Raw genomic sequence first — 16,671 nt, 5'->3', positions numbered from 1 at the left:
ATTTAATCATTAAAAATAGCTTGAAAATCCATGAAGTATATATTTCTTGAAAGCTTGATGAAGGATAATGCGTGTTCTTCCAAATTTGCCTTATCGTTGATTTTTTATATACGATTACAATGTTTATTACTTATGTATTATATTATACTATGTATGGATTAGCTACTATTGATTAGATTCAATTTTTCTTTGATGGAGTTATCAAATTGTTAAGATAATTATTAATTAATACTAGGTTAAAATATATATTATTTATATACCTGCGTGTATCCTCCTCGGTCTTACAATCATGGGAAAAACCCTTCTTTAAACAAATATATCCAGATCTAACTAAATATGCGTTATTAATAATAATAATAATTAACCTTTATTTTATTTTTTTTAAATTTATTTATTTATTTTTATTTTTTTTTTTTTTTGACAAATCCATCCAGTTGTAGACTGTTTCACAATAGGTTGAAATCAATTCACCTAGTAGATTGAATGTAGATGTATTTTCTTGGTTATACAATCAGCTCATTTACAGTGCTTGGAGACTCCCATCCTTGGAGACTTACAATCCCTGTGACTCATTGTTGACTCCCATGCAGCATCGAGGAGTGTAGGTATACATACTTCACTTTTTCTAAACATTTTCTAAATATTTCCTCTTTTTAAAAAATTTTTTTTTTATTAATATTAATCAGAAAAAATATGTTTGTAAAATTGTAACAAAATGTGTGGTAATTAGTGACCGTTAATCAATAATTATTTAGAAATCATGAGATCCGCATCTCACGATTTCTGAATAATTACTGTAACAAAAGATAAAAATAGAAAGTACAACAATATATAAAACAAACTTTAAAAAAAAATATTTTTATTATATTAAAAGTTAAAAATAGAAGGTATAACAATATAGTTTAAGTAGGCCTGATTGGAAGATTGGAAGGAAAATTTATAAAATGGCTGTTTTGAGAAATGTATTTTTTAAATGAACTATGGGCCAACTGTTTTAAAATGTCTGGAGATATAGATTAATTGGGCAGAATAGTTTTTGCTTTATTCAACTAGCTATTGATATTTGAAATATTAATTTATTAGAGATAAAAATGATATATCTTTTATTATATTATCTATGTTATTTGGCTTTCTAATTTTTTTTTCTCGATTTTAATTGTTCCTTAATTATCATTACTGTTTAGTAGATTGCTTTTTACAAATCTTAAAAGAAAATTACTGTTTACATTTAAGTATAAGTGCACAACAGTAAATCTCTAACCCTGTATTTGGTGGTTTTTCATATTTTTTCGACATAGTTGTTCAATGTTATTACTATTTGGCGGATCAACTAACTATTAATAATTGAAATATTTATATATTAGAGTTAAAAATTAAATATATTTATTGTATTATCTATACTATTAGAGGCTTACTAATATTATCTATACTATTAGTTTTTAAAATTTGAACCCTAGAACAGGTATATCTTTTATTACATTAATTGATGATATTAGGTTTTTTAAAAATATTTCATATAATTTTAGTTAGATTTTTTTCATATATTTTGTACAATTATCATTTGGAGGATTTCTTTTTTCAAATTATAATTATCTTGCTTTTTAAAGATTACTTAACATTTAAATATCTTTTTATTAAATTATCTATATTGTTTTATTAAATTATCTACATTATTTTATTAACTTATCTATATTATTAATCTTACTTTTTCAAATTTTAATTATTTCAAATAGTTATAACTATTTACAGAATCAACTAATTATTAATAATTAAAATATTAATCTATTAGAGATAAAAATTAAATATATTTTATTATTTATTATAATAATTAATTATTACACTTTTTTAATTACTCCATATAATTTTATTTTTATTTATTTATTTATTTATTTTTTTTTTTTGTATATTTCATATAATTATCATTTGGAGGATTGCTTTTTGCAAATAATAATTATATCGCTTTTTCAAGAAGATTACTTAAAAAATAAATATCCATTATTAAATTATCTGTTGTCTTATTTTTTTTTTTTTTTTCAAATTTTGTTTCAAGTTGTTATCAAATAGTTATTACTATTTGGAGAATCAACTAACTATTAATAATTAAAATATTAATATATTGGAGATAAAAATTAAATATATTTTATTATACTATCTAGGCGTATCTTTTATTATACTAATTAATGATAGTAAGCTTTTTTAATTATTTCATATAATCACCAATTGTAGTTTTCTTTTTACAAATCATAATTGTGTAATAAAGAAGTTTAATGAAAAAGAATAAATATATTTGATTAAATTATTTATATTATTAGTCTCTTTTTTCAAATTTTAATTGTTTCATAGTTATTACTATTTGGAGGATCAACTAACAATAAATAGTTGAAATATTAATCTATTAGAAATAAAAAAATAAATAACTCAAATGTTTAATATTTTATTTTAAAATCTTTTGTATATATCCATCTTTTAATTTAAATTTTTTTGCAGCAATATACCAAATTTTTTATCAATTTTAAATTAATTTTTACAATCGATTTTTTGTTTTAAGCGATTTTTTATGTAAGGTTTTTAATTGGTCATTTTATGAGTGAATGTGTATTTTATCCATCACTTTCTAGATTGATTTGAAAGTAACCGATATCCTTTGACAGCGCACTGTGGTGTAGCGTTGCCAACGGGCGAGCGGCCATTTTGTAAACAAAATATCCCGAGCGGCCGGATGGAAGGGGGCGAAGTGCGAACCGTGCAGGGACCGATTCGAATGGGCGTTCGGGTTTGACGGGCAGTGCTCTCCCTGACATTGCGGCTTATTCTTGCTATTCTCGCGCAACTATCAGAATCGTCCACCGCCGTCGAACTTGGCCGCTGCTCGTGTTTACGACTCCCTGCTCCACCAGATCCTCTTTTAACTCTCAACCGAGCCGAGTCGTATTGAAAACGTAATTTTTTATTTACTTGTTGAATCGGTTTTTCTCCTGTTTCGATCCGTACATTCTTGTTGACTTTGTTGTAATTTTGTTACCAATAGTTTTGATGTAACAAGCGATGCGTAATATAATGGGACTGTGCAGATTTGTCGAAGGTAAAGGACCCGTGGGATATTGATTTTTTTTTGTTCTTATATCCGATTAGACGAGTTGTAAGTTGTTTCTCACGCTGATTGAATTATTAAAAAAAAACAAGGACTAAAAAAAAGATAAACCCTTAACATTTTTTTTTGTTTCAGCAAAATTTTGATTTTATCTAGAACAATTATAAAAAGGCTGATAAAAATGAACCAGTATCTGCAAGATCTCACTTAAGTTAAGGGACCTGATTTTGACTTGTCGAGCGTTGGATCTGTGTCGGATACGAAGGTGACTCGAGGGATGTACGATTAAATCATGCTGGCTATTGTCAAAGAGGAAAACGATAATTTGGAGGCTTTCCCGGCACATGTAGACAGTTCGGAGGTGCGCAATGTACCTGATAGCCCTTCGAGCGAAAAGAAGGCTCCGCTTAAGACTTTTGCCGATATTGAGGCCCTTCTGCAAAACGGCAAGAGGCGTGAGGTGAAACTCGCCATAAGAGAGAATTCCTGGCCGTTGAATTCAAAAGTTAGATCTCAGCTCTGGCCCCTGCTCGCCCATCAGCATGTCATCGAGAAGTCAATAGATCCTTCGTTCTATTGGGACCTTGTCAATCAACAATTCGGATCCAACGGTGAGAAAAAGCCTATAAAATCTATTTAATCTTAATGTACATTTAGTAAGTTTAATCTGCAATTCATAATTGCCCCGCCCACTTTTTTCTGATAATGTATTCAGAATCTGATGAACACCATTGAAAATTTTACATTAAGTCCAACAAATATTTTTTCCAGTGCAAAATAAATTTTATAAATAGTTGGGGTCATGAGGAGCGGAGAAGAATTCGTAAGTTACTTGTTCTTGACTGCTCCTCATGACTCTGATAAATTATTAAACAACCCATCACTAAAAAAACAAAAATAAATTTTATGTTCTAATTTAAACAAGATTTTGTATGTTAGCAAATATATTAACAGTTACTTTTCAAACATGACATAATAATGCAGTAACTACAGAAATATTCATTACAGTAAAATCAAGTAAATTCCTCATGCTATTCTCTATTTTTACTAATTAATTAATATATTTTTTCCTTTAACTTGAAATTCTAAAATAAATTTGTTGACAAATTATTATGTAAAAAATGTCAATGACTTGTCAGTTTTAAGAGCAGTAGTCATTTTTGATTATTTTAATTAGTATATCATGAGAATAATATTAATTACTTTTTTAAACTTGAATTAAGAGCATAGTAACAAGAAATATTCACTACAGAAAAATCAAGTAAATTCCTTGTGCTATTTTCTTTTTTTACTGATTACAAATCGATTTTTTACTTTGACTTGAAATTCTAATATAAATCTGTTGACAGGAAAAATTGTTATTTAAAAAATGTCAGTGACTTGTCAGTTTTAAGAGCAGTAGTCATTTTTGATTATTTCAATTAGTAAATCATGAAAATAACAACATGAAGTATAGTGCAGTATACTACAGAAATATTTATTAAAATAAAGGCATTTAAATTGCACAAACTGATATCACTTGTGTACTGGTTAATTAATTAATTTTTGACATTTGACTTTTGAAATTCTGAAGTATCTCAATAGGGAAAATTATTTTTTGAAATATCAATGATTTGTCAGTCTTATGACAGTAGTCAATTTTGACTATTTCAATTCGTAAATTATACCCTGCAAATATATTAATTACTTTTCTAACGTGAAGTAATAGTGCAGTATACTATAGAAATACTCATTAAAGTCCATTAAATTCCACAGGATTTTTTTCTCTTTTTACTGGTTAATTAATTAATTGATTTTTTAAATTTGACTTTTGAAATTCTGATCTCTCTTAATAGGGAAAAGTTAAAAAAAAAGTTGCTCCTGAAAGATTTTTCTTTGTCGACAGAACCAAATATGAAATTTTCTCCATATTCCATGCTATCTTTTGTTTTGTTAAAATAGACTTATTAAAGTTTATATAGCTGGTAAATTCTTGTAACAAAATACATAAAAAATATTTCAGATAAAAATATAAATAACTGGCAAAAAGTCAATTGGCAATAAATCATTCTTAATACAAAAATAAGATAATTTTATTCTTTTCAGGGGAGTACATTTTGATTAAAATAAATTGATTTCTTTGGTATTTATTTTAAAAATAAGTTCATTTAAAAGATATATTTTAATAAGTTAAAATTTTCCCCTAAAATTCTTTGTGTATTAACATTAAAGAAGGGCTCGTTTAAAAACCAGTCGAGCCTTTTATGAAGAGGTAGGGTGTTATTTTTTAATTGCTTGCATGGATAACAATGATTTATAAAGGTTGAAAATATGGGTGTGGTCCAGGCTATGTGGGATGGCTTTGGGGAAAACAAAACAACAACTGGAAGCCGGTTTTCTAAAATAGAAATTTAAAATATAATCTCATCCTCTTTTATTTTTATTAAGAATATCACTTAGCAATATGTTTGTTAGACCCGACTACATGAATATTCAATTGATTCAGAATCAATAGTTGACAACTAAAGAATTACAAATACAAAACTTTTTAAAATTCTATAAATAAATCGGTAATTTTTATATCCTTACATCTAATCTTTTCCTTGTTTACATTTAAAGATAAAAAAAAATGACATAATTATTTGAAAGTACAATTTTATTGTTTGTGATCTCCTGTGTAATCTAAAATCTAATAGATAATTGATAGATCTTTAAAATGGGGGTTCGTTAAAAATAAAAATAGTTTTGCGATTGCTTTATTACATTTGCATGTTTGATAACTCGTCGAACGCTCTAGCAACATGTGAAGGAACTCTAGTTTAACAACCTTTAATGATAATAGTTTAACAGGTTTTTTTTAGCATAACAATAGAAAACCTGCTTTCAATGTAATTAGATTTTATAAAACAGTGATGCTTATGTTTAGCATGAGATATGATAACAAAATAATCACTTTCCAACTGGTATGGTAGGAAACTTTGAGATACACATTTCAAAACAAATATTTTAACTATTGGGATTGGCAATTACATCATGTCGTTGTAAACATATATAGTTACATAATTATTCAAATATTCCATATAGCAAGTCGATTCCCAAATGAATTTTACATAAATAGATAATGCAATATGTAATTACATAAGTATAAATGCTTTTTTATTTTTTAGTGACTAAAAAGAATAACTAAATGATGTAAGAAATGTGAGAAATAGCTGAATTCTTCAAATTCAAAATGCTTTATTGATTCAGTAAACACCAATTTTCACATGTTTTATAGCTATACAATGTATATAAATGAAGATAAAAATGATATCAAGTTTACTATTTATCAGCAACTAAAAAGAACTAAATTAAAAACAAATCACAACTAAATCGTATAACAAATTAGAAATAGCTCAAGCAGTTAAGCTTGAATGAGAATTGGCCTATCTACTCATTTCCTCTTGGGAAAGGAAAAAGTTAAATAGGCTTAAAAAGAATGACCTACAAAGCAGTTTGAGAGTAAACATTTTTTTCTCTCCAAAGAGTGTTTTAGCAATTTTTTCAGTACTTTAATCTCTAGCGCAAACACTACAAAAGATAAATACTTAACAAGTATATTTTGTTTATTGCTGAATAACGTATTGAAGGTCCTTGAAGAAAATCCCTCTTGACATTTATTTATTTACAATACATTGTGCTACTTCACCATTTGTTCGAGGATGTAAAAAAAAATCACATGGTACCAGTGTTAAATTATTGTGTATTTACAATTAATTTGCATTGTGAAGTTGAAAATTAAATATATTTGCATATTAAATATTTTTTCCTTCCAGAATTGCCAGACAAAAGAATACTTCTTCCTCAGTTTGTTGAAATGGAACATAGACATACCTATCACCTAACAAAGGCAGGTATTAAAATAGCAGATCGGATAGTAAGTGTTTTAGGATTTTCCTGTCCTGATATCACTTATTCTCCAATGGTATATCCGATAACTGCTTTGCTCCTTCATTATATGTCAGGTGATTTTTTTTTTTTTTTTTAAATTTAATTATACCCAGTAAGAAAAACTAATTGTAATGATAATTTGGGTTTTAGAAGAGAATTGTTATAGTTGCATAGCTAGTCTGGTGGCGTCAAAAGATGTGGTATTTCTCAGGCAGACAAAACTTTTAAATGAAGTGACTTGGCGAACTGTTATGCATATTACAAGGAAACATGTGGTAGGTGTTTTATAGATTCAGCATAATGACATAAGTGTCATGGCAATTTCAGGCTTTCAAAACTAATTTTGTCATGACAGTTTTTATTACACATTCTTAAAGTAGGTAATACATTTTGTAAGCTATTTAAAAAATAAATATATAAATTTCCCGCGGGGTGTGGGCAGGTTGGCTGAGTGGCCGATGGGTGGAGGAATGTAGTGCTCAAGGCAAATTTTGCCTCGGGTTTCGGGGATGGACTTTTCAGCTGTACAGCAATACAAGTGGTTTTTATCACATCCTCCCAATGTAAGAAAGGGCGAAGTTCATAAATATTAAAAATGAAGTCTAAATGTGAGCACTCTGGCCCTATTTTTGGTGGCGGCTCCAGTGAGTGGAGTCTTCAGCAAGTCAGGCCATATGTATCAAAGTAAAGCAAAATAAATAAAAATAAGTACAATTTGGAAAAATTATGTGTGCAAAATAAATACATTTCTGTGGTAATGTTGGCCCCAAGAATTAATAAATAATGAAATTAATTTGGTGCAATTCTTTCAAATTAATTTAATTACTGCCATTCCAATGCAATTTAATACAATTGAAATTTAATAAAAATACAAAAAGTATCAGAAAAAAAATGAAAACACGCAGAGGATTGGTGATGACCTCAGCTGTTTATCAACCCATAAACCTCCCACTTTATACATATATACAGTAGTATCAGAGATAGCCATACATTCTATCCTTTACTTAGGCACAAAGAAAATTATAATTTATTTAAAGTCTGAAATTATAAGTTGTATGGTAATATTTTTAATTTTTATTTTTAGAAATCAGCTGCAGTGAGTCTTGGCAGACATTGCTGTAGTTCTAGATCAGAAAGGATATATACAGACTGGATTTGGTGGGTTCTACAAAGCTTACCTTTTGCTCACCTGGTAAAGAAAACTATTTCATTTTTATTTACATGTATTTTCCATTTAAAGCTAGTAAGAATTGGAGGTATTTTTCTAAGCATATATTGGACAATTTTTTATTTAGTTCATTTTTATTTTTTGCACTTTTGTTGAAATTAAAGTTAATTTTAATGGGCCTCATCTGAAAATTCATAACACATAGTAATGAAGAAAGTAGGTAAATAATTATAATAAAAGAAACGGTGTCTAGTATGATGTAGTTTCTCTAGGTGTATGGGTGCAGGTTCGAGTAATGGACTGCTACTTGCACGAAGGCATCAAAGTTTTCTACAGAGTCGCAATGGCAATACTTGTCCTTTTCCAAAAGCATTCTTCCAGTCCTTCTTCTACGTGGCACAAGGAAATTCAAGAAAGTGGCGTCGATCCAGCTTTAAGCAAATTTTGCTCACAAATTCCGGTAAAATATACTTTCCATAACTCATAAGTGTGTAAATTTTAAATTCGAGTATTACACAGGTGAGTCCGAGAAAACTCCTGAGAGTTAGTTTCGGCATTAGAGGCTTAAGTTCAAACTACATAAGAAAGGTGTTTCTAAATACCGAGATGACTTTAAAAAGTAAATCTATTCTGAGTGGACCAAGGCAGCTACTGAGATCAAGATCGTCTGAGAATCTACCAACATCGCAGTCTCAAATCAATGTTCGGTTAACATCTCATACCCTTACAGTTAGAGAGGTATATATCATTAATATTAAACCAATTTTAAGTATAAATGTAAATAAATTATTGAGTAAGTAAATTCCTCTATGCTTTATGTATATAATTATTATATACATGATTTTTTTTGTCTGCTTTTTTTTTTGTCTTTTTTTATTTTTCTTTTTTAAGTTATATCCATAAAGGGTAATATATTGGTGGTGGCGGTGATGGGTGGTGTTGGTTTACAGGAAACAGAGCAAAAGACTCGAATTCTTCAAATGCAGGGATCTATGAGTCAAATGGTATGTTTCAGTCGTGTTAACTGTTTCCACACTCAATAAGACAGTTTCGATATTCATTCATTCATTCACAGACATAAAAATTATTTTGTGTATACATTGATTTTTTTTTTTTTTTTTTTTTTTCAAAGTAATACATACAGTATTAGAAATGTTAAGGTCAGTCCTGTGTTTTGCACAACGATGATATGAAGAAAGTCATTATTATTAATAAAATTGTTTTAATTTTTAAGAGAATCTGAAGAAGAATGTTATTTTGCAATTTCATTGTGTATATTACACTACTGCACTTGAGAGAGAAAGAGAGTGAGAGAGAGAGAAAAAAAGTAGAAATTACCAGCATCCACTGTTGTGTATCACCAAAACTTCTATATTAATTTTTCAAACTTGTTCTCAGATGATGAATTATTTTAAAAATATAAAAAATTTAATTAATATGGATTAAAAATAAAATTATATTTGTTATTTATAAAAGTTAGCTGTTAATCATGGACCTTAAGTCTGGAGGGTAATGAAAAGGCGGACAATGCGGGTAAGGCCGGGATATCCCAACCTCCAGACTTGTCCCCCATGATTTGGCTCTCTACACTAAACATGTAAAAAAAAAAAACAAGTTTAAAAGAAAGAGGCAGTGTTGGCTGGCCAAGGGCATTGTCAATAGGTGGCCCCTGAGGACCTGACTCGTAGAAGAAGGGTATACCTGATATACTAAGCCATGTGAGGTTGATACAAGGAACTTACTTTTAGGTCAAAGCCTGTGTATATGTCTGGCATGTAGAGAAAGGTTGCTCTCCACCTAATTGAAGGGTGCGATTCCTTGTCTTCATATAGAGAACCAGATATGAGAATTGTTCTTGTGCAGGGCGGTGAAATTTGGGTTCCATGTTTTGATGCTTTGAGGAAACAGGGTTGTTTTATTGTATATATACAGTCCTGTTTTGTTTCCACTAGTGTGTGTTGAGAGTGAATATATTTATTGGTGTGAATGTGTGTTGTGAGAGGGTCCATAGTGGAATTGCAACTATGGGGTTATATTAATTTTTGGGGTGCTGGTGTTTTTGAAAAAAGCCTATTTGTAAGGGGTTCGAATGCAGGGCTGCTGGATTCGAACCCTGGACTTTTACCTTACAATGATGAGCACTGTGTCAACACCTAAACTCTTGTCAAAAATTCAAAATTGAATGGTTGGTATGTAAATGAGAAAAAATGTATTTAAGAATGAGTGGGTTTGGTTTTAGAAACTGATTGCGTTGGGCGCTGAAATGAACTAGCAGTTTATAGCCCCGGGAGCCCAACCTCAGTGGTTGGACAGATAAGACAGGTCTGACTCTAGCTTGCCAATACCCTGGTGAGTGATTCTTGAGGTCTGCCGGTTATTCATTGTAAATTACAAAAGCTGGAAATGCCGGTGGACTGCAAGAAGTGATAGGCTCAACTCTGTACATGTGTGTATTTATGGACATGCATGTGCAGATTTAAGCTTATGTCTACTTTAATTACTCACATTTGAGTTTTAATAGTAACACAAAAGTTTAAATTAATTCTAATGCTATGCACAAAAAATAAAAATAAAAAAGTAAGTTTAAAAATTTTCATTAAAACCTACATCCTTGTTAATTAATATTATTTCTTATAGATTATGTAATAATATCATCAGAGATCATTATTGAAGTATTAAAATAGAAGTACCTTGTGTTGCACAATCAAGTCACCTTTGTTAAAATAAAATCACCAATATGTTACTTGTAAAAGCACCTTTTTTTAAATCATTACTCAGATTGTTTAGATGATTTTACATTAATGCCGCCTATTTTATTTTTTGGTAAGTGAGTGATGCATTTAATTTCCAATTTGAGTCTTGTTAACGAGTGAATTTTTTAATCTGTTACTTCCAAATATAATACGTTTCCCTTATATAACTTACAATTAATCGAAGTGAAATAAAACAAATCAGTTTGTTGTGTTTTTTTAATTAACCAATTAAAACATGAAAAAAAACTTAAAGTATAAAAGGGTATTTGGGAAACTTGTTAAAGCGGAAGGAAAGTATGCGGAGATGTGAAAGTGCGATATTGTGTGTTATTGCTGCTAAGGGAGAACATTCTCCAGGACCGAGGGTTTCTTCATCAATTGGCAGTTATCCGATCCATAACATCCGATCTATGATTGTAGACCAGGAAGATGTAAGTCATTATCCACTCGGGCAAGAAATGTCATTACAATGTTGTTTTGCTATTGATTGTCAATTTTTGTAATGGATTGTTAAATTTTTTTTCTTATTTTACATATTGAAATGACATCAATTTTTTCAAGAGTGGATAAAAGTGATATATGTCTGTTCGTTGCGCTTTACATCTTGTATTTCTGTTGATTGTTGTTGATTTTTTTCCCTTACAATTTTGTATATGTTATGTGTATAAATGTATGCATTTTTTGCATGTAAATTGTTACATAATTTGTATTTCTTTTATTAAAATAGTTCACTTGTCTCTTAATTTACTTTGTTATGTTGTACATTTTGACAATGAATCTAAAACTTGAACCCAGATAGGTGGTAAACACTTGATGGCAATATTGAAAAAGTTAATTTTCTAAATGTGAAATGCTTTTTTATATTACTTGCTTCCTTGCACACCTAAAAATAGCTATGCAGTAATGTGTGGTGTTTAGTGACCGTTAGTTAATTATTTGGAGATCGTGAGATGCGGTCTGGTGAGCTATGCAGTAAGATATAACAATAGGTAATTTATTATTTATTGTTAATTTCATTCTCTTTACAGAGTACTTTGTTTAAATTAAATGCTAATAAATTGTAAAACGATATTAATTACACAATTGTGGTTTATTGTATTGATGTATTGAATGGTGGTGAACATGTAATGTCTGAGAAAACTAGTGAGAATAGGCAAACTACAATCTACTTTCTGTTTAAGTTGAACAATGTTTAAGCTTTAAGTTATTTTTAAAGGGAATTTTTACAAGAATTCAATTTTAAAAAATTTGTTCATTTCAATTTCAGTTTAGAGGTGAGGATTTTACTTTCATAGTCACTTTTTGTTCTTTCCAAACCAATGATTTCTCTTAAAATTAAATAATTGATTTTTTTGTAAATAAATATAAATTTATAAAGAAAATAAGAGGGGTAAATGTGATTTTTGACTTAGCAAATCACCATTGTTAAAAAATCCATTAGCAATTATTTTTTCCAAATTGAACAGAGATATGTAAAATATATGCATGTTTTAAAATTGTACATATTTTCTTATAAATTGTGCATGTTATTTTTAAAATTATTATATCCTGTAGGAATGCATTTTTTTTTTTTTTTTTGTAATAATAAACACGAATTTTGCAACTGTTAATTTTTCACTGTAAATAAATCTAATATTATGCATTGCTTTGATATAATGGAATATTTGATCTTTGTTGCAGCACTTCATTTTATGTAAAATTTCCATTCACTTTTTTTTTCTAAATACCTGTCATACCAACTAGTATGGTTATTTTTATATATGTATCTGTTTTCCACAGTTGTTCACACTATGGTCATGGTTACCAGTCAGGATTACAATGTATCAACCTTTCCTGTTATATACAACTGAAGAACACGGTTGCAGCTTACAGACTTTTTATGTGAGAGTTGAACAACACGAGCCGACTTTATTAATGATTAAAACCTGCAATAATGAAGTCAGTACCTTTTACATATTTCCCACCATATACATCAATAATAATAATTTAAATTAAAACTTATTTTTAGGTTTTTGGCGCGTATTGTTCTTCAAGGTGGTTGGAAAGGAATCAGAAAGACGAAAGAGGAAATCGAAATGCATACTTTGGAACCGGTGAAACATTCCTTTTCAGCTTGTATCCTGAACGGGCAAAATATTCTTGGGTCGGAATGGACGAGAGCTCAGTGAAACATTCAGCGGAATTGTTCATGGCTGCTGATTCAAAAATGATAACAATTGGAGGAGGGTAAGAAAGCAATGTTTTATTTTTTATGTACAGTGGACCCCCCCCCCCTTCTATAGCGATCTTCTCTTTTAACGGACAATTTTTGCATTTCTTGGCAAAACAGATAGGATTTATTTACATTTTAAACCCCTCTATGACTGGACTCCTTCCATACCAATCATGGGTACTGCCGTCAGTCCTCATCAGAGCAGTTTCATAATAATGTCTTGGTAATCCATTTTTGGAAATTACATTATTTCCTTCCTCTCATGAATTTTAAGTTTTTTACCTTTAAATTTTAAAAAGCTTGATTAATCTTCAGCGATTAAACTTAGAAGTAAATAGAAAATGTGCTTTTGTTTATAAAGTTGTGACATGTTACAAGTTAAACCCAGTCTGTATGGCAGGGTAGAGGTCGTAGTCTTACCAGGAACAGGATATCATGGTAGACTTGGATCTATCCACTCTGCACAAAAGTGGATTTTTTCTGCAGACCTTGTTATATTAATTTTTTTTCCTTATTGTGGTCTGTGTGGTGATATACCTGTAGTTTGGTATTGTACAATCATCCTGGTCTGATTATTTTCGCTGCTTTGCGTTGTCAGGCAGATTTCGATCCATCTTCAGTTAGAACACACACTCAGACCTGTCAATGAAAAATAAAGGAAACACATCTGAAAGTTAAAAGCAGTGGAAGATAGGGAAGCTAGGATCCATATACTAGTACTTATGAAGGCAACTATTGAACTTAAAAAAAAGGCGACGATGAATCGTTATGTTTATTCAAGCAATCCCAGATACAATTTGATTAAGAAAAACAAAAATAATAAGAGCAAGGTAGAATTGAAAAAATCAGACTTCCATTTTACAAAATGATTTATCATGATTACAAAATAATACATTGCTGACAGAAAAAAACCACAACAAATTATGCTTATGAAAAATATTTATGTAAGGTGTGAAAACATTTTAAATGGTATATAAGCAAAGTCATTTATTTTGTATACGTTTCGGGGTTTTCTTCCCAATCTTCAGATAACATAATAAAACAAAAATGAATTAACAAAACAACTAGTAAAAATAATACTAAACAATAATTTTTAATTACAAATAAGGAAAAACATCAATGTTTGTCACAGAAATCACTCGTATCTTATCAACTTCACATAAAACTAGGATAAAACTAAAATATCTTTTTCATCCTAGGTACTTCCATAATTAGATGTCTATTACAGTGAATAAGATTATACAAAATAGAAGTTACAAAACAAGTGAGGAACAAAGATAAAAGATTGAGATATTTTGAATTCGGGAGAGGCCTATTTTCAAAAACAAGTATTATGTTATATCCATACAATTTTTTTTACAAAAATCACCACCAATAATAATTAATAAACAACAAAAATTCATGAACATAAATTAATGAGTAATGTTGAAATTTAGATCAAGTAAAGTTAAATTTGGTTGAAATATCTTAGATCTTATAGAAAAGGAAATTAAGAAAGATGTTTTTTCTTAATAAATTAATAACTCTTTTATGTCACATTAAAATGATTTTTTTTGTAAAATAAAAATTAAGGCTGAGAACGCTGAAATATTTCCACATCCAATTCTTATATTAGCCTTGTTAGCGATTCTGGATCCAAATCCTAGCATGCACAACAACCATAACAAATAATTAGACATTTTCCCCTACTGTATGATAAGAATTTCTTTAATTTGAACTATTTACAGACAGTTACAGTTTATTATCATCTGTAACAGTCTTTATTTTTTGTCATCTCAAAAACCAGCTCTTGGAAGAAATTTATATAATTAAATTCTTTTAATAATAAAAAAAAATTATATAATTTATAGATTTAAGTATTTTTTTTCTCCATCAAGGTGAAGATAATATTTTGCATAATCGTTTAATTTGAATCACTCAATATAATTAGTCAAACTTCCCTCAATGATTTATATTACATTTTGGTTTTGGTTTTTTCAAGTGATGGCCAAGCAATTTGGATGGATGAAAATATCCGTTTTGGAAAAACAGATAGTTGTTTAACCTTCAACAATCCACCTCTTTGTGCTGGGCGAGATTTTGAAATCAAGGTTCTAGAAGTCTATGGTTTTGGGACCACATAGAGTAATACTTAATCTTGGTGAAGGAGGTTAAAGAAAAACAACAAACAGCTTTATTTATTTAATGTGTTAATTAGATAAGATATTAAATTTTTTTATTTATTTGTTATTTTCTTTGTTTCTGTTAAGTATTATAAAATGATAGGAGTTTGTTGTCGATATATTGCATGTTTATAAAAAAAAAATTCCTTATAAGAGAAGCAAAATGAATCTTAAATCTATGTTTCGTTCAATTAAATCTGATGTCATTTTGAAATAGACTATACGTCTAATATTTTGTTAGAAAAATTATCATTTACCTTCACATTTAGGAATTTTCATTATATTACTATGTTTATGCTTAAAATTAAATTTAACAATTTGTTACGTTTGTAACAGAAATCCATACATTCCAATTTAACTTTTATTTTAAAAGTTAGGTATTAAATAAAACTTTGCTGCATGATTAATTTTGATATTATTAGTGTATTTTTTTTCTTTTTGAATTTGATTATATATATGTTACATTATCCTAATAAGCTAGTCTTTATATGCATTTAGATAAATATCATCACACAATATCAGTAACTTGTGACAATTAAACGAAAAAGTTAATATTGTGGATAATCACGAAGAAAATATGCAGTATGCAGTAATTAACGTAATGTATTTTTTCTATGAAAAATAAATTAATTAAAGTAAACAAAAGAGACTGGCATAGATTTTCTCTATTTTTTTCTTTTTTCAGATAAAAGTTTATAAAATTTAGATTTTTGATATATTCATGTATCAAACAAAGAACAAAAAAAAACATTCCGGTGTATTTACAAATTTATTAAGTGAAAAGTGCTTTAAGTAATTTGTTTGCCAGTATAAAATAGTCAGACCTTTATTAAATGAAACTAAAAATGTAAATGTACTTAGAAACAATATATAGGTTGTTATTTTTGTTTTGTATATAATATATATGTAGATCTCTGGTAGTGACCAATCTGTTTAAGTGCCTAACGAAAATTTCAGGTAGAAATTTAGAAGTGCCTAGCATTTTCTGATAAATGCCTTCTAGGTACAAGAACTGATCCTGCACTCTTTCTAGAGTAGTTGATATTGTGATTTAAAAAAACAAAACAAAAACTGCCAGTTTTCTTCTTTTGTTTTGCATTCAAGCTGTGTTTTGGATACTTATTAAAAAGTGTATAACACGGGACATTATAGTATATTTGTTCTTAACAATCATTTGTCGTAATAAATTGTACAGTAAGAAAAAACGAGTAAAAATCCTTGGAGTGAAATTATTGTTTAATAATAATGTATTTTGTTGATATATGATGACCAACGAAAAAAATCATGTAAACATATATTTAATATGTGTTATGTATGGGGAAACTAACAATAGGTTTTATTTCTGAAACCTTTAAATTCATTAGATAATAAATTTA

General features: G+C 28.7%; 1 protein-coding gene across 7 annotated transcripts; it reads left to right on the top strand.

Moving 5' to 3' along the window:
• The first annotated feature begins 2,678 nt into the window (after window positions 1-2,678).
• Window positions 2,679-16,568, top strand: LOC106667947 (TBC1 domain family member 24). 7 transcript variants are annotated; one of them, XM_014396261.2, is made up of 13 exons: window positions 2,679-2,939; window positions 3,029-3,082; window positions 3,227-3,702; window positions 6,886-7,074; window positions 7,151-7,275; window positions 8,085-8,192; window positions 8,455-8,628; window positions 8,688-8,906; window positions 9,119-9,172; window positions 11,263-11,352; window positions 12,701-12,859; window positions 12,930-13,147; window positions 15,115-16,568. In XM_014396261.2, exons 3-13 carry the CDS (start codon window positions 3,384-3,386, stop codon window positions 15,254-15,256), a joined length of 1,797 nt encoding a protein of 598 aa, XP_014251747.1. In that variant the 5' UTR covers window positions 2,679-2,939; window positions 3,029-3,082; window positions 3,227-3,383; the 3' UTR covers window positions 15,257-16,568. The 7 variants fall into 7 exon arrangements, with proteins under 7 accessions (XP_014251747.1, XP_014251746.1, XP_014251744.1 ...); XM_014396258.2 differs by having other exon boundaries at window positions 2,681-2,939; window positions 3,029-3,139; XM_014396260.2 differs by having other exon boundaries at window positions 2,679-3,082.
• The last annotated feature ends 103 nt before the right edge of the window (window positions 16,569-16,671 follow it).

Source organism: Cimex lectularius, unplaced genomic scaffold, assembly GCF_000648675.2.
Source record: "Cimex lectularius strain Harlan isolate CLEC.00 unplaced genomic scaffold, Clec_2.1 scaffold149, whole genome shotgun sequence".
NCBI lineage: Eukaryota > Metazoa > Arthropoda > Insecta > Hemiptera > Cimicidae > Cimex > Cimex lectularius.
Note: the sequence above shows the minus strand (reverse complement) of the source record. Positions and strands in the feature narration are given on the sequence as shown.

What these genes read in the sequence shown, in the direction of transcription:
- LOC106667947 (XM_014396261.2), top strand. Translation starts at nt 3,384, where the DNA reads ATGCTGGCTATTGTCAAAGAGGAAAACGATAATTTGGAGGCTTTCCCG. An exon ending in ATATTACAAGGAAACATGTG is followed by an intron (nt 7,276 to 8,084) that starts GTAGGTGTTTTA and finishes TTTTATTTTTAG; the next exon opens with AAATCAGCTGCAGTGAGTCT. An exon ending in ATACCCTTACAGTTAGAGAG is followed by an intron (nt 8,907 to 9,118) that starts GTATATATCATT and finishes GTTGGTTTACAG; the next exon opens with GAAACAGAGCAAAAGACTCG.